The 25,218-nt window shown below is 27.9% G+C and overlaps 1 protein-coding gene across 2 annotated transcripts in view; it reads left to right on the forward strand.

Annotated features, from left to right (window-relative positions):
- The window catches only part of LOC130678721 (GATA zinc finger domain-containing protein 14), a 162,364-nt gene that overhangs the window by 3,702 nt on the left and 133,444 nt on the right, over nucleotides 1-25,218 (forward strand). For both annotated transcript variants that reach the window (XM_057486152.1, XM_057486151.1), the window contains exon 3: nucleotides 15,849-16,229. In XM_057486152.1, the coding sequence (XP_057342135.1) occupies nucleotides 16,185-16,229 (45 nt within the window). In that variant the 5' untranslated portion in view covers nucleotides 15,849-16,184. The remainder of the gene's footprint in view (nucleotides 1-15,848; nucleotides 16,230-25,218) is intronic.

Raw genomic sequence — 25,218 nt, forward strand, 5'->3', positions numbered from 1 at the left:
CTTACAAGAAAATTTAACAATCAAATTTATTTAAAATCCAGAAATTATTGTTTCATCTTGTTAAGGGGTATCCCATTTTGCCCGCAAAAAATTAAACTTTTTTTTTCATTTACTTTGAACATCATTAAAAAAACGAAGATTGTACGTATTTAAGTCCTCGAATACTTAGCCCTTCCCTACCTCTATATCTATATAGGAAAAATAAGAAAAAAAAACAAAGGGTTAGTACATATATATATAAATGCAATAGTCTGGCTTGTGGCTGTGTGAACCACTCGTCGCTTCTGAAATCAAAACGAACGTGATAAACGGACACGCCGGAAGGGATACTGTAATTTCATTTCTCTAACCCGATCTTCATGTCCTCTATCATCTTCTTTCTGTAGCAACGCGATCTCGGATTAATTTCTGTTTATTTTATATTGTTATAGCTTTAGTCAATTATTTATTGCTAAATAGACTTTGAACGTGCTCGGGTAAATCGACTGTGTGCATTCGTCTGATAGAAATGCATTTATATTTTTGATTCTATTAACTTTTTTTTTCTACTCTAAAATTTTTTATTTTCGTCGTTTTTTACCTTGTGATTCATCAAAGAAATTTTTTAACCCGAGTGAAAAACGAGAATTCTGTGTGCAATGGTAAATTTATATAATACTATTTTCAATCAAAATACCAACAGTTCAATGATTGAAGTTGTGTCTGATTGTGAAGTTCCGTTTTCACTTGTGACTGACGGAACGTTAATGTATTCTGAAATTCTATTTATTTTTTAAAGAAATTATTTTTTATTTATATTTATTTAAATTTATTTAAATTTAGAATAATTAAGAGGTGGGGCGCGATAGATCACCCCTAAAGTAGAATCCCTAATAAATTTGTTAAAAACAATAATGTTTTTCATATCATTTGCATTGAAACTGCAAGTTTGAATGCTTGTTTTGCCAGTCGACATAAGCCAATTTCAAACCGATGCGATTTAACGGGTGGAAACTGATCAGTTTCTTCCCCAGGGAAGAAACTCATTAGTTTCTGCCCGCTAAATTAGTTTCTGACTTTATTTCATCTCCCTCAGAATTGCATCTATTTATTGTAAATCTCTCAATACTTATGTTATTCTAATAACCTACCAAACTGACAGTTGTACTTGGAAAATTTTTAAAATAATATGAATCCAATTAAACAAATTATTAAATTAATGAAAAGTCATTGGTTTTCTTGTTAAATTACTTATACACGGAAATAAATAATCGGTAGCCATTTACCGATTTTTTTTATATCAGTTACGTACACACACTCACACACACACACGCGTACTCGCACGCACACGCGTACACAGACGCACATACGCACACGTGCGGACACACTCGCCGACGCGCGCACACATGCACACACAGGCGTGCACACATGCACACTCGTACATACATCCCGTGTAACATCCCTCAGAAATAGTTTTTTTATGTCCACCGAAATTCGTCAGTAGAACCGAAATAATCGGTAACAGCTACCGATTATTTTTTTCCGTGTAGTTGCATATTTATAGTATATTACACACCTATACAAGGAGGAAAGTAAGGTGGTCCCAAACCGAGTGTATAATTGTCTATTAAAAGTTGAAATTTTTGTCTCTGTTTGTGGAAAGAATGGCGCATGTGCTAATTTTTATCATCTGTTTTCTCATTAAAGAAGGAAACGGCTTTCTTCCCTCTAAACTGGACAGGAATTTAAACTTTCGGTGCAGTACCGTAAAATACTGGATTATTTTTGTGCCGTGGTATTGATCAGAAATTATTCTGTTTCTACTGGCTCCAGACATTGAAACTCCCAGTGTCAATGCAGGTAATATGAAAAATATAGTGCGTGGCACGGGATCACAACACGATTCCCGACTTCGGGCGATATCAGCCCTCGCCTTTGATCGGCAATCAACTGCACCTTTGACTGAAATTGTCTTGTTTCATCCTTTGTCACGCAATCAAATATTTTTAACAAAAATTATTCAACTATTGCTTTAATGCCAAGGCTTAAGCCGAATGGCAAATATACAAAACAATATTAACAGTATCAATATGAACATTGATTAGTATCAATAATTTACACTATTAGTATTTATATTTATATTAAATCACGTATAAGACTTTAACATTAATTCTTAAAGAATTCTATAATAAGACTATGAAACTCCAACAATGCAAACCATTAACAATTTTCAAACGTTTAGTTTTAGACGTTGAGTATCTCACTCTCGAAAAAAAACTACAAACAAAATTTTTTTAACTTTGCCTATCACAATATTTTATTTCATTATGCTAAAAGAGAGCCAATACCAGTAGTATTTCCATTGATTTCGAAATTAAGAAAGAACTCAAACGCTTTGTTTTTAAAAGCTTTGAGGCTCTGTGAGCTTATGACTTCACGTGGTAATAATTCCTGCCAAAGATGAATTGCGGTAATTATAAACGAATGCTCAAATTCGTCTTGGTCAGAGGAGATTTCTACTTTATCCGAGAAAATTGAGGTTTTCAAAAAAATTTTCTTGAATCAAAAATATTTACTTTCAGTCGAGAATTCTGTTTTTCTGTGTACTTCATTATATTTATCAAAATAATTGAGGTAAAATAGGTCAATTGAAAAATTCAACGAGAAAAAAAAAAATGTTTTCTTCTTGCATCAAAAAAAGAATTCTTTTTTAAAATCTTTTGTAAATAATTATAGATTTGTTTAATGCTAATAAAATGAAAGTATTCATAGTAATTAAAATTAGAAAAAAAAATGAATTAAAAAATTTCAATAATTTTTGTTGAGAGATTCCATTGCATCTCAGAAAAAAAATGTTTTTTATTAAAATTTGTTTAAAATGATGACAATTACATTTGACATAAAACGGATTGCATTCAACGCAAAGCCACAAGAATTAATTACATGCTGAGGCGTTCCGTTGTGCCCCGGTCTCTTCTATTTAATACGATTATTATTGTTGAAATATTAAAACAAAATAATTAGTTACATTTTCATTAGTAAATTTAACCCGATTAATATTTTTTAAAAATATTTACTATAATGAAATAAATAATTCATTATTAATAAAGAAATGTTACAATATAAAAATAATAAATTTAATAGATTAAAAATATAAATAGTCAGTATCGTATGAATTATCGTGATTGATCGGAGCAATAAACTTGTAAATAAAAATTTATGATTGGATAATTTCAATGTAAATAAAAAAAAAGCTCAAGTTATGATGTAAAAAAAATAAGAATGGGATGAATAAGGAGAGTTTATCTTTATGCGATATGAGATGAGATAAGAATAGAAGTGAAGGTTAAAGTGGTTAAAAAGGAGATAGAAAAGCATCTTCCGACAGGTGGGATTTCGTAAATGTCGAGTTATGTCTTTGTAAGATAGCGTGCTAAGAATATTTCGTTCACAGAGAAGGACGATTGAGTCCGTTTGTCCTAATCGACTACTAGTTTATTTTTTATCATCCATGAAATTCTAAATAAAACAAATAGAGATAGAGAACTATACAAATTAAATTACGCTTAATTTATATTTATTTTGTGTAAAATAATTTGACAAATTATATTTATCACATTTATTTTATTTATTGTTTTGTTTATCGATTCCTTTAATTTGCACACAGAAAAAAAGGATTTCTTGGCGCAAAAAAAATTTTGCATTATGAAGTGAAAATGAAAATTTTCTTAGGACTAGAAAAAGTTTTTTGGCCTAAAAATATTTTCTTACCCCAATATAAATTTTGTTTTTAATTCATAATGCAAAAAATTTATTGGGGCAAGTGAAAATTTTTTTGGAGTGAATAAAAATTTATTGGACCGAAAAATCCTTTTTATCTGTGCACATATTTTTAAATCTTCAATTATTTAAAGCTATTTGAATTTATTCAACATTTTATTTAAATTATTTATTAAACATAATTGTTTTTATTTAATCTACAAGCACTTGCATTGTGATTGGAATATACAGTGATTAAATTTTTATGAATTTAAGTTTATTGTCAATTAATTAAATCACTTTCAATTATTCGGTGTGCTTTTGATTTACATTTTCTCGTGAGTAGATATTTATTTTATTTTTTAATAAATTTAAATTAAATATTCTATTAAACGTATGTAATACAGCGGGCATATGTAAACTTCTTCATTTGTCATTACGCTATTTAAAATTCAATACGAATTACTTGAAGTGAGTCATAAATTCAAATCGTAAAAAATTATGAAATCTAAATATGATCATACTTTAACTTATTCATATATTTTATTCTTATAATTACATAGTAGTAAACCTTTGAGCTCTATGAGTTCAAAAAACGATTGGACCGGAAAAACCTACATTTTACTCAAAGAAAAGTTATTTTTGTCCGTTGATATCTTAGTTTGTTAAGACTTAGATTTGATCAAACGTAGAAACAAATTGGTCGAGCGATTCACGAATTATGCACCAAAAACTTGAGATTTTTTTTCTGATTTTTATTTTATGTATAACTTGTAAACTACAAGATCGACCGACTCCAAAATCTGATCAGTTCGAAGTCTTGGTGAGTCCTCTCGATTGTCGCCAAAAACATTCAAATCGGTTGATTCGTTCCAAAGATATCGTCGGAAAAAAAAAGTTTGCATACACAAACACACACACATACACACGCGCGGCCGGACGTCTATCCGGAAATAGTCAGAGTAGCTTCCTAGGACCTCAAAACGTCGAGATCTCATGAAAACTCCATTTTAGAAAATCGGTCCGAAACCAATAACTTTCCTTTTTTTTTTAAATTTTAAATTTTCATAGCGGGAAGTTAAAAATCAGTACTGTATTTTTTAAATTATTTTAATTAAAATTTAATTAAATATTTTGATTGATTACATGAAACATATTATCAATTTAATTACACCGTGTTCCCATTAAAGGCAATAATTGAATTTTTTTTAATTGCAAGAGAAATTTTTGTGTATAAAACTTATGAATTTAAATCTGAATGACAAATATCCTCGAAAATAAAAAAATTTGCACGATTAGCGGTAAATTTAAAAATTATTGTACGTCAGAAATATATTCTTACTATTTACGAATACTTATAAATACAAAAATAAAATTTTACTAAATAATTTACGGTTAAATAACTTTTTAATGACACGTCATTACTCGATTATGTTTCAGCGCGTTCAAGTTTCGAGAATAAACAATTTCTCTTTTTTTTCGAATTTAATAGAGTTTCATAGGTATCTGTATCATTTTCGTAGGATAGTAACCATATTATTATAATAATTTCTTCAATACTTAATACTTTAAAATTTAGTTTAACTCGCCGTATTTTTAGGTCAATACTTAACTAAATTGCACAATTAAAAATTTTTAAATCGTGTGAAATGAAATTTAAAGCTTAAGAAATGTTATAATTTCTACTTCTTCAACTAATCATCCCGTTATTTTTTTTTATTTCCTCAAACTTTAAAAGTTTCAGTTTATTGATCAATCCTCAAATATTTTATCAACACACTTATGACTTATTTTCGTTACATAAATATCAAAATTATAAAATAAACTAAAACTTTATTTGTTCAAATTTATCATCAATTTTTTTTAATTTGATTTCGACTGAAGTACAAAATTAATTTTTTTGTTTCTGAAGATTTTTGCAAATATTTTATTTATCGCAAATTGAAATTAATATTTTCGTTCGTGATTCGCTATATTTTATTTGATAATAGTAAAACGGTATTTAAAAATTATAATTTCTTTGTTATAACAAGTGTATGCAGTACACGACACGAGGGGTCATATATAACAAAAACACGTGTGTACAATGGATTATATATTTAAAATGTATGAATAAATTTTATTAAGAAATAATTTAATGATATTTGCAATGAGATAAATTTCTTAAATTATATATTAATCATAATGTTGTATGAATTATTACACTCAACTTGGATAATAATATCTCGTTATACAGTATAGTGTACAGGTGTAATACACATGGGTCAGTTGTATATATTATATATAGTTTGCCTGTAGGATATCATCAGGAAATTCAACTCGGTACCGTTATAACAGAGCGCACGAGGTGGCAGGACAGCATTCCAAAGCATCAGGAGCTTCGATTTGAATATGTATCGAACTTAATCGAGTGTATGCTATAGGCCATTACTCGACCGTTTAATCAATTTAATAATAATAATAATAATAATAATAATAATAATAATAATAATAATAATAATAATAATAATAATAATAATAATAATAATAATTATTATTATTATTATTATTATTATTATTATTATTATTATTATTATTATTATTATTATTATTATTTTATAATCAATATTATTGAGAAAATAAGGAAAATTTTGTTCCAGCCATATCTATATGATAGAATTGGTTGATGTTATTAAATTTGGCATTGTTAAAAAAATCTTGACTTGACTTCATGCCTTTTAATGATTCAAACTCATTTTTATTGCCAAGTATCGAGATAGTTCAATTTATCTATATCGTTTGAATTACATTTAAATTACGCGCGAAAAACGACGATCGTACACGGAAAAAAATTTACTGTTGCTGCAACAGGAGGCATTCATGTTGCAGCAATAAAATTAATACTATTGTTGCGACTTAATAGTAAAATATAATTAGTAAAAAATGTTGTGTCATTGCGTTAAAAAACTTAGTGTTACAAATTTTTGGGTTAAATATTTAACACTTTTTTGAGTTGATTTAACAGAATAAATCTTAAATGTACACATAAAAGTGTTAAATATTTAACACAAAAATTTGTAACACTAAGTTTTTTGACGCAATGACACAACATTTTTTATAATTATATTTTACTATTAAGTCGCAACAATAGTATTAATCCTATTGCTGCAACATGGCTGTCTCCTGTTGCAGCTGCAGGAATATCCTGTTGCTACAACAGGATTTTTTCCTGTTGCTGCAACATGAATGCCTCCTGTTGCAGCAACAGTTAATTGTTTTCCGTGTAATTTTTTTTATTTAAACAAATTAATATTATAATTATTTTGTCAATGAATATGACTGAATATATATAACTATTATATATATATATATATATAATTAAGGAGGATAAGAGAAATTTAGCCTATGCGATGTCTTTTTTGATAATAAAAATTAAACAAATTTAAGTTGGTATCAGTGAAAAAAAATATATCAGACGAATAGGAAAAAAAAATTGACCGTGTGTAGACTTTTTTTAAAATCCAATGACTATACAATTATTGAAACAAATAAGTTTGCGAGTTAATGATGAGATTTTTCTCAAATTTCAATGATAATAAAAATAAACAAAAGATTCTAGGATAAATTTTAGAGTAGAGATTTTAACAAATAGCTAAATTCAAACGATATTCAATAATCACTTGGCAGTAATAATCGGACAGTCATGTAGTGACTGTAGGTTGCTCGTAATAATAATGATAATAATAATAATAATAATAACAACAATAATAATAATAATATCAGTAGCTATAAATAATATTTACAAAAACAATAAAATTAAATTTTCAAAATTCTTAAAGTATAACAATAGATAATTATATTTCGGACATTTAAAAATAAAAGCATTCGAATTTTAAAACCGGAAAGGAAAAAAAAAATATCGACATGAAGAATGCAACGGGAGTTTTCATCGCTTCAGCCAGCAAATTTGTTCCACATTCCTTCGAAGCACCTTTCTCACACCAACAGAATCTACGCGAGTTTTATCAGGCTTCACGTGAAAGTTAATTGCTGCTTTATTATTTTTCTCTTTTTATTAAGTTTTTTTACTATTTCTTATTTTTTCATTTTTATTACCTCATAAATTTTTTTTTTTTATTTACATTTCTTATATTACTATTGAAAACTAATATAACAGTAATTTTTTTTTTACATACATTTGTTTATAACTATTGATATATTTATATGACCCTAATGACCTTAACACGTCAGAATGATTTATTATTATTCTAATAGCATTTTTTATTATCATAACTACTAGTAATATCAATGAAACCGGTTTACTGTTTTTTAAAAATCTTAATATGAAAAAAGTTTTTATATTTTTATTACAATATATATATTATTAATAATAATTGATAGCAAGTGAACTTTAAGTGAGAACTGGAAAAAAATGATTCGGTTGAATAACTTCGTTACGGTTGATTTGAAATCTACTTGATATTTTTTTTGTCATAAATAAATATAGTTTACGTGATATGTATTTGCTTTATGTAATTAAGCATACGGAAGTGTGCTCAATAGATAAAATATACATAACATTTAAATTACATGAGTGAAAGAAGAAAAAACTACATCGCTATTAGTTATGCATAAAATTAATTATTTAAATATGTAATAGTTACAATTAATCTGAGTGATTTTTATTTGACTTTTCAAATAATGTTTTTGAAAAAGAAAAAAATAAATAAATAAATGTTTTGTCATGATGTAAAAAAATTATTTTGTGAGCAGACATTTAAAATCATTAAGGTGAAGAACCAAGTACCCGATCAGGGAACTAGTACCCGATCACTCCATGTTTTTATATAGATATATTTAGTAAAATTTAGTAAGTATAGATATACAAATACATGAGTGATCGGGTACTAATTCCCTGATCGGGTGCTAAGTCTCTTACCTTATAGCAAAATTGATTAACTTTTTTTTTAAAAATATTTTATTTTATCGTACACGGAAAAAAAAAAATAGTAGTGGCTACTCTCTGGGATAGTACTGAGTACTTTCTGTAAAAAAAAAATTTTAGACAGTACTGTATGCTATCTAGACTGTATCCACTACTGTCTAGACTATATCCACTACTGTCCGGGATAGTACTCAGTACTTTCCAGAGAGTAGTGGATACAGTCTAGATAGCATACAGTACTGTCTAAAATTTTTTTTTTACAGAAAGTACTCAGTACTATCCCAGAGAGTAGCCACTACTATTTTTTTTTTTTCGTGTAAGAAAACTTTTCTCATAACAATAATTGCAAAAAATAAAAATTGTGATTTTTCAGTTACAATTTTACAGCAAATTTTCGATAAATTTCTCGAGGCCAAAACGAAATTTAGTTCAGGCTCGCTTCACCTTATTTTCTTTTGAAGTTATCGATTGGTCGACGATTTTTCAATAAGATCTTGACTTTTTCGACTTAAATTAAATTTTTGTAAACTTTTAGAACTTTTTTCATCTTACTTTGAACTTATTCGTCTTCACTTCGAGCACGACAGTCATTCACCTTACTTTTGACTTGCTGAATCAAGTCGAAAAAAAGATATTTATTCGCCTTACTTTAGACTTGATAAACCATAAGTCAAAAGCAAGCAGTATTTTATAGTGTAAAATTTGTTTTTTACGTTTCACCTAAGTTTTGACTTTTTCGTCTTAAAATTTAGACTTGACTTAGACTTTTTTGTCTTAAATCATGACGAAGTAAGCCAGTTAAGTCTAAACCAAGGCGGAAACTCAATATATTTCATATCTCCGCATAAAAAAGTCGAGTTTGTCTTCACGTAGAGAATTTTTGAGTAAAATTTACCCATAAAGTTCAGTACTGTAAGAACATCTAGCCAGTAACTAAATTTTGACTGTTGTTAGTAGAAATTCCACTTCGTTAACACGTTATCGAGTAGTATATTTTACAATATACATGGGAAAAATTGACACATTTACCACATGTCTTTTAAGTATCAAACTTTTTGGGTAATTTTCACAGAAAATTTCTCTGCGTGTTGTGAAAAACGGCTGTAAATTTCAACTGGGAAACCCAAGTCTAAATCAAGTTTTATTTTCGACCCGGGTTATTTCTTGGATCAAGAATAGATTTTTTTTATATATGTTATTTTTTCTCACAGTGCACTCTGATTAGTAATTTCAAAGTTACTCGGGTTGATTGTAACGTTAAGTATTTATTTATTTTAATCATTCATTTGCATTATTTGGCTTTCGTGGTTGTTGACTTTTCCCTTGGAGATATATATTTACTTATATATAGATATATTTACATATATATTTACTGTACTCAGTAGTACTGTTAGAGAGTAATGTATAGTAAAGATTCAGCACGTGCTCACATCATCATCTATGTGGCCTTTGGTTTACTATATGCATTTCCTTTTCTTCGTTTACGTCGCTTATCTCGTTCGACGTATAGTAGCTCAGACGATAAAAGGAAAAGGTAATGCAAGAGTCATGTAGCTCGTAAGAGTGTCAGGGGAATGGGTACACTTCATGTCTCTAACTTTTTATCAACATACTTTTACCGTTGGTGATTTAATTTTATTTTTCCGTCGAAAAATATAAACTTATAAATGTTAAATTATTTTTTTTTTTTATTAATCATTACTTTTTTAATGTCGTTATTAAAAAGTTAATAATGTTGGTTTTTTAAATTTTTTTATTATTGTAAAAGAAAAAATTTTCAAATTTAATATCTAGGTAAAAAAATATCACCTCTAAAATGGGTTTATGTGACTTTTATTGGCAATTTAAATATATTATTGATCGTTAAATAAAAATATGTGTTTAGTTTTTACTGTCATCGATGATTATAAAATTTTGTTTTCATATGAAAATTATTTCAGCCAATAAAAGTTTACATTTAATCTTTAATTTTAGAATTTATAAAAAAATAAGCGCAATAAAATCAGTTTTTTGGTCATATATTTTATATTTTAGGCGCTGAATTAATAATTGATATAAAAAATTAAAAAGTTGAATTAAAAATAAATAATAACTTAAACTTTCATTTTATATAAATTAAAATGAATTCTTAATTATGATTAATACCGGAGACTCGAGTCATTAATTTTTTTTTTTATTTGGGCAATATGTGGTATTGTAAAAAATTTTGAATGTCTGGTGATATGTTTAAAATTCAGTATTAATTATAAATTTCAATAAAATTAAATTGTAAAAGTATCGAAAAAAACAGTTTGTAGAAATGATTTCAGTAAAAGTTCAAAAGTAGTAAAAGTTACGATTTAAAATAATTTTGAAAAAAAAAAAGAGAAAAGTTTAGAAATTTTTAGCACACACCTTTAAGTCTCATTTTAAAAAATAATTAATTGAAATTTGTAAAAAATAAAAATAAAAGGATTTCAAACTGACTAATAATTTTATATTCAAATTAACTCGCGATATTTCTCAGACTTTAAATACAAATTTTTTTCTTCCATTGAATAAATGATTAATTCTGATATAAAAATTACAAAATTTCTTTTTGATTCACTTAAATACCAAATGAATCTGTATATCTGTCTATATTTATTGTTTCAGTCAATTACTTTTCCAATAAATCGGTTTTTTCTTCATGTTCCCATTTATTTTAAACTACTGCCATGTCGATGCTGCGACTAGTATTCGGTAGAAAATAAAAAAGAAAACGTGCAGTTTTGTTACTAAAAAATAATTATATTTTACAAAACTCTCAAGCAAATAAAAAAATAATTTTTTAAAAACGACAAATAATAAAATAAAAATATTTTAAAAAAATGTACTTATAGTTTTTTTAATTTTCTACATGTGCATATTTTTTTTTTTTTTTTTTTTTTTGTAATCAATTGTCGAAAAAAAATCCGAAAAATCGCTAATCGTCTGTTAACTTCTCGACCATGAGTGTGAATATATCGGACAATTGGCAATTGTAAAAATTTTGTAATAAATAAATGAAATTTAAGTAGAATAAAAATTTGAAAAAATGCGTATTTAGATAATTACAAAATCAGTACGCGCGATTTTTTAAATTTCATAATTTTAATTAATTAATTTATTTATTTTAAATTCATAAATTGTCTCATTTCTGCTAGAATCACACGTACAGTAATTATATACTAACATCCTCACAGACCAATTGATGGCAATAAAAAATTTTTATCAATCAATTATTTTGTTTGACATTTTAAATTGAACGATTCAAACAACATCAGGTTTGTTTATTGAAATTTCCACTTGATGTTATGATGCTAAAAGTAGCTGACATCTGGCTATTTTAGTGTTTCTAATTACTAAATTAATTATCGTCAGAAATTTTGTAAAAAAATATACAAAAGAAAATTATTTTAAATTTCTTTAAAATTTTATTCAAATTATTCCGTCAGTATTTTCTTCGTTTATTGAAAATAATAAATTTTTGTATGACTCACTTTCAGCATCATTGGATATTTAAAATATGTGCAATGTCACAGTAAAGAATCCTATTAATTTCTCACTTTATCTGGGTTGGAAAATAAATATTAACATACAGTATTTTATGAATTTTATTAATAACTAAAAAAAAATCTTATTAATTATAAGTAGAATTATTTTTAAAACGCGAAAGACGTAAAGTTAATGTGAAATCGATCGTTGATTAGATAAAATATAAAAAAGTATAATAGTATTAGCAGTAGTAGTATAGTAGTTAGTCAGCGAGACCAGTTTTAATTTCCTGGATGAAAGTAATAGAAAGAACAGTTCAAACGAAAGTAAACTTGCAAGGCTTGACATCGAGATCTATATACGCCAACATGAGCGAGTAGAATCACTCTCATCTAATTTTATGTCTCTCGGTCAAACGTTGCATTACGACTTTTTTCTTATAAAATTCTTCATCTCAGCTTGTTTTCTTTCTTCCTCGAGGCTAATCGAGTTCTCGCCTTGCCAACTTCACTAAGATTCTCTCAATAATTTCTCAACTTTTTTTTTTTTTTTTCATTATCATCATCATTATTATTATTATTATTATTATTATTATCATTATTTACTATACTTCTCGTTATTTCTTTAGCGACTTTCACAATTTTAGATTTATCATTCTGGAATAGTTAGTCCAAATGATTAATCATATTTTTATTATTTACAAACAAATAACAAGTTTTTTATTATATAAATAAATATTTCACAACTACACTGCAAAGTCGGGAGTTAATTCGGAGTGATTACGGATTTTATTTAAATTCGATATCAGTCCGCTACTCAGAGTTCCGGAGTTTCAGAAAAAATCACCCCGCATACGGATTAAAATGGGGAGTTTTTTTTCTTATGAGTGATTTCGGAATGATCTAGATTTTATTTAAATCTGCATTACTCCGTAAGTTTAATTCCAATGGGGTTAAATAAGTACACAGTCATCCGTTCCGCATTCACTTTTTTACAGTGTGTTCTAATATTATAAATAATATATTTATTATATTATTTCACTGTTAAAAAAATCGGGGTAGATCCAGGCAGTGTAGGTGTTAAAATTTTCGGTGCTAAATTTGAACATCCAAAGCGGTGTTAAAATAAAACCCGACGAGAAATTTTGACCCAAGACCAATTAGGTCCCCATTGGGTCATAGAGATGTCACACAAAGCTTTGTCTGGCTCTAATTGGGCAATCCCACTTGTGCCCCAATTTGGTTGGCCAATGGGAACCCTGCATTGGGATGTAACGCAGAAACGTACTTGGGCTCCGATCGGGTAATCCCTATAAATCCTCAATTGGGTAAGACCCAAGTGTTCCCGAAGGAAAACACTGCCACCGGTCTAAATATTCTTTACCGGTGTTGAAATATATTTCAGTGTTAAAAATATGTTACTTTGTGAATATTTTTTACTTAATCAATTACTACAGCTAAACAGAATTTGATGCCATAAGATGGATGGTGGTGATTTAGGGTCAATTTAGGTCATAAGGTACCAGGTAGGGTATTCTTATGTACAGTCAAGATCCATTAACTTCGATTCCATTACCTCGGAACTTCCCCTCAATCTTAACCCCCACTACGAGCTATGCTGTCTCCCACCCGATGCATGCGTATAGTTTATATTTTAAGGAAGGAGCATCCGTTAACTCAGAAATTTCAATAAATTTCCGCTCCTCCGTAGACTAATTGTCCGAGTTAATGGAGTTCGACTGTACCGTAAAAGTATCGGTCTTTGAGAGTTTGGGATCGAACCCAACTTGAAAATGATGCATTGCTCATACCTTTTTCAATTTTAAATTGAAGATTCAATAACTTAACAGGGATTATCAGATGTTTTTGGCTGAGTTTTTTTCGGAAACAAAATCTCTAACTACAAAATACAGACCGCACATTGATGCACTACTGTCTAATCTAGCGAAGTGCGCTTAAATTGTTTGACAATATTCGATTGTTTAAGAGAAAAACTCGGCCAAAGTTTCCATTTACTACACAAGTGCAACAAAGATAGTACCGTTCATGGACGTGAGTGTAATAGAGAGAGAAGTACGAACCCCTGTTAAATAATTTTTAACTGTCATTAACTGTCAATCAGAAATTGAATTTTACTTTAAATACAAATAAAATTTCATTGTTTTGAATATTCAGAATAAAACAGATTTACCAGTTTATGGTGAAATCAAAAAAATTTTCATTGATAAAGATAATTTAATGATAGTGTGTAAAGTATGGGATACACTTTGCTATGATTCAAGTCTGTGCACGGAGAAAAATGTTGGCTCGAAACCTACCAATTTTTTTTATGCTGTCGACCAAACTTGAAGCAGGAAGGGAAGCATCCAAAAAATTATTATGCTCTTATGAAAAATTATGATACTGCATCACAATTATTATAATGTATGGAAGTAATGGTTATTAAATCTTATCGACAAGTGTCTCGTGCGTAGTAAGTATTATGATACAGCATAATAATTTTTCGTATGAGCATAATAATTTTTTGGATGCTTCCCTTCCTGTTTTAAGTTTCGTCAACAGCATAATAAAAATCGCTAGGTTTCGAGCCAACATTTTTCTCCGTGTGTGCAAACGAAATTGTTGAAAATAAAGAATCTAGTTATCAAATTGTTAATTTATTATCTTTGAAACATGCTTTATGTTATGAAAAACATCAGGGTTACGATGAAAATAATAATTATTAATTTTCATAAAGAAACTAAATTTTTTTGTGTTTTATAAGCTTTCAAAAATTAACACTCTGAACAGACGCAGTTTATTATGTACCTGAAGATCCAAAACGAAAATTTATGTAATTTGACTGCTCAGGTGACTTAAGGGGTTATTTGGGGTGGCTGCAATTTTCGGCTGACATTCTAGCACCCATGCAAAACATTTTGGAATTCAAGATCCAGTAGATTTTTTATTTTTCATTTCGTTTTTTTATTTTCGTTTCGCGAAAAACGTTCGGATCTTCAGGTACACCAGTTTATCCCACTTTTACACCGGTATTTTAACACCGCCAAATTACACTACCTACACCGGTGTTATTTCATTTTAACTCCGTGCAGTGTTAAATTGAGTTCATTTTCAACACCGCTCTTTTTACAGTCTTGTTTCATTCTATCACCATCACAGTTACTGTGTTATGTTGAGATTTATATTCTTATTGCTCGTTTGATCTTTGTCTAAATAAAATTTCTAGTCTAGTCACTAATACTATACTAGTGCATAGTGGATGTCCTTCAGGAATGAAAGTAACCTGGAAATAATCGTGACCTCACGTTGCATTAATGTGAATAACAGTCGAAGATTTACTAAAGTTTATATTGCAAGACTTTGTTTCACTATATAATTATTATTATTATTATATATTATTATACCTGTTTTAGACATTAAAACCTGTAGAGAACAATCACCGATGGATATTCTCATAAATTTTATTTATCTTTTTAAACTGAATCTGTTGGACTATTTTATTCAACAATAATAATAATAATAAAAGAAAAGACTTTTATCATAAAATAATTTCAAGAGTTAATAATAAAAACAATAGTTATATTTTTACACTACAATAAATAATTATAATTATTGATAAAAAATAATTATTTTGCTGAGAGATAATACAATAAATTAATGGTTTTTTTTCTACTTTTGTTATTTTTTTACAGCAGAATTCCGTCATCCGGGTGAAGAATTTCCGCGGTGGGAGAGACAGACGTCGGAGTGTCGAGCAGGTCGACGAGGACGTTTGTATGCAATAAAAAGAGCAGAAACGTTCCACTGCGACATTGGGTTTAAAAAAAACATAAAAAATAAACCAAGCACGTGACGACGTAACTTGTTGGCTTAAAAAAAAGTGAAGCAAATGATAAAAATAAAAAATATGAACATAACGGTAAATTGATTTTATTGGAGGATTTGACAATTAGTCGGGGGATACAATAAAGTTTTTTTTAAAAAAAGTGTTAGAGTGCTAATTTAATTAAAAAGAGTGGAGACAAAATATGGAGACTGAAGAACTTACGCGACTCGTCGATGGCATCTATAAGGTGAGTTTTTATTTTTATTTTATTATTTTTTTTCATTTTAATAATATATTATAATTTGTGTTGGGAGTTCATTACTTAGTGATGCGAAATGACCGTCATTTTTATGTTCAGTCAGACCCGGAAAAATTCGTACACGGAAAAAAATGATGCTCAAAATTTTAATAGTTTGTAGCTTATATTTGACTTAAAATTAATATATTTGTATACTAATATCAAACCGGGATCATTATATATTACACAATGGCTATTATTTATATTAAAATTTGATACACATAGAAGAGCAAAATTTGTAATTTCGTATATTAAAATTAATATGAAAAAGAATCGATAAATTGGTATCTACAGTTATTTATTACTATTCGAATAAACATAGAAAAATTTTTAAAATTTACCACTTATTCGATTTATGTATATAATAAATTAATTTATAATAACGAATAAATAACATTTTATATTAATTATTAGTCAATGGGATAAAATTTATAAAATAAGAGTTAAAAGTTTTCGGTATTTTTATGAGCAAAAAATCAGTATCTAGTATACTAATTTTTCGTTTTATTATTTACCACTTATTGGATTAATGCATATTGTAAATTAATTTATAATGATGAATAAATGATATTTAAAGCTAATAATTGATCAGTGATATCGAATTTATAAAATAAAAGTTTGTAACTTTTGCAATTTTTCGGCTGGAAAAATTACTATCTAAGATAGCAATTCTTAATTTAACCAATCATTACTTTTTAATAGATGTATGCCATAAATTAATTAATTTTCACTAATAAGTTACGTATTTATATACCTAAAAGTAATAATATTTACTTACTTTTTGAAATAATTGATAGTAGTTTTTAGGAATCTACAAAAATTAGTAAACTACTTTGCATTAAGTACATAATAGTACTAATTATTGATAACAGATTCCACTTTTTACTATTATTTATTAATTTTTAATATTCTGTTTTTTTCGTGTAAAAAATTTTTCTTCACTTCTATTAAGATGTGAAATGACGGTAAAAAATTTTCTCGGCAAAATCAAGTAGGCGCGGGAATCGGTATTAAATTTAAAAAATGACCATCGGTCAATTGTCTGACAATTTCTCTGTCTTACATCACTGGTACTAATACTAGTCAATTGTTTTGTTAAGTCATAATTGTTTTGATGGGATAATAAAAAATTTTAAATTATTATTAAATATTAGTAATGGCTGCAGTAGATAATTTAATAATGAAGCAGTAATATTCTTAACCGCAGCTTATAATGATGATTATAAAGTTCATATTTAATTGCAAGTATGACTAAATCATATTACTCATTAGTTATAAATCTTCTTTATTGTATGAAAAAAAAAGTCACTGACGTAATTTATGATTTTTTTGAGAGAAAAATAAATGAAAAATATTGTAAGACGCAGACAATCTTTTTACAGTAAAATATTGTAACGTTAAAGAAGTAAATTTTTTCGTTAATACACGAATTGCGAATCGGAAGTTACAGTAACACGACATTGCAATATCGAAAGAATGTTCTTTATACCAAAAGTATGTTGCAGCAACATTTTTGACATTCGGAAGTCTTTTTATTTTCTTAGAAAATAATGAAAATATTGAACCGTGCACAGTTTCATATCATAGCAGGTCCTTCCGTTGCAGATGATCTTATTGTTTGCTTTGTTTTGCCGATTAGGAATAACAATACCTGTCATATTTAATCATGTTAATAACTATACTCTTTTTTTAGAAATTACATACGCTTTGATCATGATTATTAACTCATATTTTATTAATTTTCTATAATGATAAATATTTTAAATAATTAAATTCTTAAAGTATTTTTTTTTTCATTGGAACATTGTTCTATTCATTGCATAAATAACCTATAAATTATATATTATATAACATCATTGCTTATTACATATCATTTTACATAATTAATTAATTATTGGTAATTTATTAATTATTTGAATACATAAAATTAACAATTTATTATCTTTTGATTTATTGTTGGTTTCAAGCTTTATTTTATAAACAATAGTATATCATGTGACAGGGGATGAAATAAGACGATTTCAAACTAAGCCGAGCTTACTGACATCACTCGAAGTCTGAAATCATATTCTTTCCTATGCCACACACTGTATTTTTAATGATTACCTAAATTTAAACCAAATTTTATTGTCAGCGGTCAGTCAGAAAAACATTAATTTAAAACTAATGATGCGGGGAATTATTAGCGTATGCGTAAATTGTGATTTATAATTTGCAATTTAATAGAAATAAAAAAAATTGTCAGTTTAGATGAAAACTATTTATGAAAATGAATCAAAAACTGGAGTATTTAACAAATAAATGACAAAGTAACAGAACTGAAGTAAACTTTTAATTATACAAGGGTTAGAAATATATTTTTTATAACCTAGGGAAGACATGCAATTGTTTCTGCTCGGTGATTAAAGATATTCGTTACTAATTGTTCGCAGTATTGGCCTGAAATTAGCTTTCGTTTGTTGGAAAGACATTGAAACTTGAATTTTCAATGAAGGTATAATGAAATAGTATATTGTGTGACGAAGGATGAAATAAGACGGTTCCAGACCCGGGTGAAGTTGATTGTCTGTTGAAGGCGAGGGCTGACATCACCCGCAATCTGAAATCGTGTTTCATCCTGTGCCACACACTATATTTTTCATGATTACCTGGATTGGAACTTCAAGTTTTAGTGTCAGCAGCCAGTAAGAAACAATTTAATTTCAAGCCGATGATGTGATCACCTACTCTCTAAATCTGAAACAGTGACTATTCACTGTTTTACAGCTATAAGTATACCAAATGGTATAGTTATAGCAGTGAATAGTGTACATACACTATTTTTCATTGGTTTTCACTGGTTCAGATTTAGAGAGTATAAGCGTAAGCATAAATTGTGATGTGAAATTTATGATTAAGCAGAAACAATCAAGATTATTTATCATTTACGCTCATTTTTATAAAATTTAATCGCAAAGTCAAAACTGTCACTTGAATAAATAAAATCAGTGATCTGCAATTACTAATAAACAAATGCCAAGTATCAGAGCTGAAATCGAGAGTGAAACTGGCTTTCAGCGAGTAGAAAGATTATTTGTTTTTTCCCAAGGGACGAAACATGTTTGTTTCTGTCCGCAGACTGAAAGCATTCGCTAATATTTATCCGCGATATTGAGCTGAAATTAGCTAAGTCACAGCCATTAAAGCCTAAAGTTTCACATTTACAATAAAATTAAAAATACGGTCATATTTAAATTTTTAACGATATAATCAAACAATTTAATATAAAATTGTCATTTTACTATTACGTTAATTTTCCTGTCACGACTGTCAAAATTTCGACATATTATTTTGAACAAAATTTTCGGTACAAGTAAGTGTAAGGTATATTAAGATTATATATAAATCACAGATGACGGATTCTTGGCGATATATTTCAAACTTAAGGATGTAAATGAGTAGCTTATTAAGAGCTTTGGTGTAGTTTCAGTGTTACGCTTGCGGTTAAATTTCTCGATAATTAAGTGTCACACAAGAGAATTAAGGTTCGAAGGGTTGTATATAGAAGAAACAGAAGCTATAGCGATAGCAATAGCAGTAGCAGCACTACTAACTTGAGAGGGTGTGCGTATAAAAGCAAAAAGGGATGATCGCGGGCGTATATAGAGTATAATCTTGTTAGTCGTTTGGTAGTCAAACTTGTTTTAAAAGTCTCGTGACACGGCCTCGAGGTCTTTTAGTTGTTTCCTCGCTCACGGAAGTTATGCCGTCACCTCTATTATACACAACCCCTCGTTTAATTCACGCTTTTACCTATTTTACATCAAAATATTAGTCACTAATAATAATATTATATTTAGCTTTTAGCTAAGATAGATAAAAGTATACTTTAATAGTTAATGACACTTGTTACCTTTTTGTATTTAATGATAGACAGCTAACTCTATCTGTCCTTCATTCTGGGTCTTGGATGCCAGATGTGTCTTAGCGCTTATTGTTTTTGTTATTATTGTTGTTGCTTTACTTGTAGAAGAAACTTTGCTATCAACGCTTATGGATCTTACATTTAAGAGGAAACTGCTCAAGAAAGTAATAAAAAATTTTATTCTTGGGGACAGAAGTAATCTTAAAAAACATTTGTGAACGTAACACATTTGTATGTATATAATTTAGATCCATTTTTAACAGTTACAATTCAACTTCTACTTGTAGTTAGTAATTTTTTCATTTTATATTAATGGAGGGCTGGATAAAGTGGGGACGCTAAAGAAAATAACAAATTACGATTTAGATCTATTTGAAAAATAAATTTGCACATAAATTTTGGATACGTTATTTGTAAAGTATTCATCTATATATTATAAAAAAAAAAAATGCGACGTAAATTTAGAAATATCATAAAAAAATCAGACTTAAAATGAAAATTTAATAGTTAAAATTATAAATTATTTTCAAAACTAGTGATCAAAGCCACACGGAGAAAAATGTTGGCTCGAAACCTACCAATTTATATTATGCTGTCGACCAAACTTGAAACAGGAAGGGAGGCATCCAAAAAATTATTGAGCTCATACGAAAAATTATTATGCTGTATCATAATACTTACTACGCACGAGACACTTATCGATAAGATTTAATAACAATTACTTCCATACATTATAATAATCGTGATGCGGCACCATAATTTTTCACAAGAGCATAATAAATTTTTGGATGCTTCACTTTCTGTTTAAAGTTTGGTCGACAGCATAATAAAAATTGGTAGGTTTTGAGCCAGCATTTTTTACCACGCAATGTTAAAAATAATCGATGACCAAGTTTTTGTGATTTAAAGTAATCTTTCATAAATTATTTAATGAAATAAAAATATAGATCTTTACATTAAGAGTATTTAATATTAAATTATATTTTTATTATATTACACTGAGAAAAACAAAGCTTTTAGAAATATTGTATTTTCTTTTTACAAAAAATTATGTTATTGAAAATTTTCAATCGCGTATATTTTTGGTGTGAAAGTTTGAAAATTTCATTAAAAATGATTTTCTTAATCGAAGAAATCAAAGTTCAGCTCAAGGTATGCTCAGCTGCCGAATTTCAAAACACAATATGGGATAAGGTTTTTCAAGATCGATTCTTTAGTTTTTTTAGTTCCAATGGAGTCTTGCGAATGATTCAATACATATTTCAAAAATTTATTTTTGTCAGTTACTGTGTTTTGAAATTGGGCAGCCGAACTGATCTTTTTTTTTGAAATAGTGTCAATAAATATAAATTTCCTTCAGTCAAGAAAATTATTTTTGAACTTCGAGATTGAATTAGTAATGTAATAATTTTTATTGATTTACTACTTAAGAAAATATTGTTTTTACAAAAATTATTTTTTTTCAGTGTATTACATTCTGTGTATGAATATTTGTATACAGAATAATGGTATTATTTAACAACTACCGGGATGTATTTTCAATTTAAAGTTTTTTGTTTACCTGGCAAGAAAAAGAGTTATAGGAATTTATAAGTAAATTTACGAGCATTGCTTGTACGGAGTAGGATGACGTGAAAATTACAAAAGTCCAGATACATCTAAAGATTAAAGAGAAAACTTTAAAAGACCTTGTAACGCTGCGCATACTTATAATACTTTTTAAATTCTTAAATATTCAATTTAAAAATTGTTTACATATTTATTCACAATCTCTAAATACTCAAAAGCTTACATATTTCATCTCATTTATAGATGACACTGAGGCAAAATAAGACCTCTGACTAAATTGAAATATCGACTAAGCCAAAAAAAAATTTTTTTTTGTTTAAAAAGGTTTAGTTACAATTCGTAGAAAAGTAGGGGCAGGTTCACCAGCCCAGAAATGCAGCCACTCGAAAATTTTCAGTAAAAAAAAAAGACTTTTTTTTAAACTGTTTGCGACCTGAATTTTTTTTTATCAAAAACTGAAAAAAGCTGACTCTGAGATAAAATGGGCTACGATTGTAAGAATTAAAATTTTTAGTCGTTGCCTTGTCCATGCTGGTCAACTTGCCCCATATTTTTCTATAAACCGTAACTAAACATTTTTAACCAAAAAAAAATTTTTCTTTATTTTGAAACTGGTGTCTCATTTTGTCCCGGTCTCCCTTTTGTTTCATAAAAGAAAAAAAAAATTATTTCTCTGATAAATAAATTTTATTTGAACATTTATTCGGGCTTAAAAGTTTATAACTATATTTTTTTTATTCAAAGAAGAGGCTACTTTCAGGAATTTAGGGTTTATATCATAAAGTAAAAGGGTATATATGCATAAATGACAGGAACAATGTTACGTAATCCAAACTGATCCCTTAATTTCCATGAATTCAAAGAAAAGTAAACCGTTGAGGTCACGTTATAAATCGTATTCAGAGAAGGGTTTTAAATAAAGCGAAAATAAAAGTAAAAAAAAAAAAGAGTTTAAACTTTATTATCTTCTCTGCTTACTATATGTATCTAAATATATATATTTATAAATGTGTCGTTTGGGGAAGGTTATATTGGTGGGGACTCGGGTGTGTAGATCGGAAGCCAATTAATATCAACCCTCGAGAATTCGCGCGCGCGAATCACGCAGCTTCCTGGCCGATGAGGGTTGATGGGGTTGATGCGGGGTGATGGAGTTCAGGTTTGGGATTATATGGAGGGACCAACGCAACTAACGCGGTAGCTTCTCTAGTAGTGATATACTCACGCCGTGGGGCTCGCTTGTCAACGCTTTTCCCAACCCCACCGCCTCTCTTTCACCCTCTCTTCTATCCATCCAAAGCACCGGTAAACTACCCCCTACGTCGCGTGATAACACGCTAGTAAGCTCTCTTGTAACCTCGTTACCAGAAACTCTCCTTTTCAAATGCCCCTGAGCCACAGACTCTCGAATAACGACTCCGTTTCTTAGCACCAAGTGCTCTCTCAAAGTGATTTAACTCACACTTAGAAAAATTATTAAAAACCTTTTTATTTATTTTTAATAAAAAAGTACTTACAAGAGTTCATTTCGAAAGAAAAAATTTATATATCTTGCTAAATTAATTTTTTTATTAAATTTATATGAAAAAAAAAATTAAGCTATTTTTTTTTTATATTTGGATTTAATTAAAAATTTATTCTTATAAATAATTTAATATTATTTACGTGAATAGAAGCGATCTGGTAAAAAATTAGGGTTTGTGGGTAAAATGGAGTATCCAAAAATTTTGTGAAAACCCAAGAATTTTTTTAATTTTGTTTGAGAAATTTTTTTTCTGCAGCAGTATTCAAATTTTGTTGCAAACTATATTCTCTACTTGGTAAAAAAAAGTCACTACACGAAAAAAAAAAATTTTAATAATATTTTTTACTCATTTTTTAAACGTCTATTCAACCCGGAATGAAAAAAAAATTTTTAAAAATTAGTAGAAAATAATTATTTTCCCTATATGCTCTGTCATCTCTATATCTAGTGAAAGTGAATATAAAGTTAAAGCAGAATTTTTTAATCTATTTTTAATCAACTTTCAAGAGAGACGATTGATGATAAGAAAAAGACAAAAAGAGAAATGAAATTCGTCTTTTTCTATCTATAGCAAGAGTTGGCTCAAAGAGTTGAGCCATCGATCATGAGGCATAATACTATCCGGGGGATAGGAAGTTTGAAAAGCCTCACAGGAACTGAACCTAACGAGGGTGTAGCATTGTGTGCACTCGTTAGGCCCTTCGTTACCAGTACTTGTCCTCTTTATCAACACTTGCTATTTCAATTTTAAATATTTAATATTCTCTTCTGCTATTATGTCTTTCTCATCACTGAAAATTAATTTTCACTCTTCTCATCCCTTATTTTTTTTTTTGACAAATCATAAATCCTTTGAAATTTTTAATAATACATTTATAAAGACACTCGTCAATAAAATAATAACAATCGATACCTTTTTTTTTCATCGATTATTCAAGAATTTTTTGTCCGTTTTATTTCAATATACCTACCGGCATTATTCAATTAAAATTTTTTTCTCGACTAATATATATATTTTTTATTCATTCATTTTTAGTATTGAGATAAAATAATATTTTTTCAAATTTAAGTGATGAAAAAAAAAAAAAAATGCAATTAATGGTAATGAAGTAAATGAAATAATTTTACTACCGAGACGAAAATTCATTAAGTAGAAATATATACTTTTGGTCGACCACTCGGAAGCAATATTCCCCTGATTCCATTTGCTTTGAAATATATTCCCAGAATATTTGACTTTATGCAAAAGTACAAATATTAATTTTAATATCAGTTCCATCAAATGAAACAAAAAAAAAATACCCAACGAAAAAGTTAATTAATTTTTATTAAAAAATTTTGTTGATAAAATGCAAAAAAAAAAAATTATGTTTACCTCACTATTAAAAAAAAAGAAAAAAACGTTTATATTAAATTTTACTTCGGGTAATTTTTGTTTTTACATTACCCTGATGAAGACAAATGATTTGAAATTATTTGTAACAATTTGAATTGACTAATATATAGATATACACTTAGCATGGATTAAATCATTTTCCTTAATAAGGGTAAACATGACATTACTTCAGAAGAATTTATATGAAATCAATCATTGCATTATTGTAATTTGTCATTCTCTTTATATACATTCACTATGATTGAAGCAATGAGATAAAATTATTGCACAACATAATAATACAATAAAACCAGTCGTAAATTCCAATAGAGTCAAAACTGTATATTATCGTTAGACATTTAATCAACGATCTTCAAAGTCATTGCTTTAAATCCATTGTTATATCGTTGAAATTTTTTTTTTGTTACATTGTATTTTCTCAGTGAAAAATCGAAATTTTTTTTAAATGTGTAGGCTTTTAGTATACATATACATAATTTTTTTTCAATAATTTGTAAGTTTACTGAATTGTGATGAAAATAAATATTATTGTTCATAATTAATT

Source organism: Microplitis mediator, chromosome 2 (assembly GCF_029852145.1).
Source record: "Microplitis mediator isolate UGA2020A chromosome 2, iyMicMedi2.1, whole genome shotgun sequence".
NCBI classification, from domain to species: domain Eukaryota; kingdom Metazoa; phylum Arthropoda; class Insecta; order Hymenoptera; family Braconidae; genus Microplitis; species Microplitis mediator.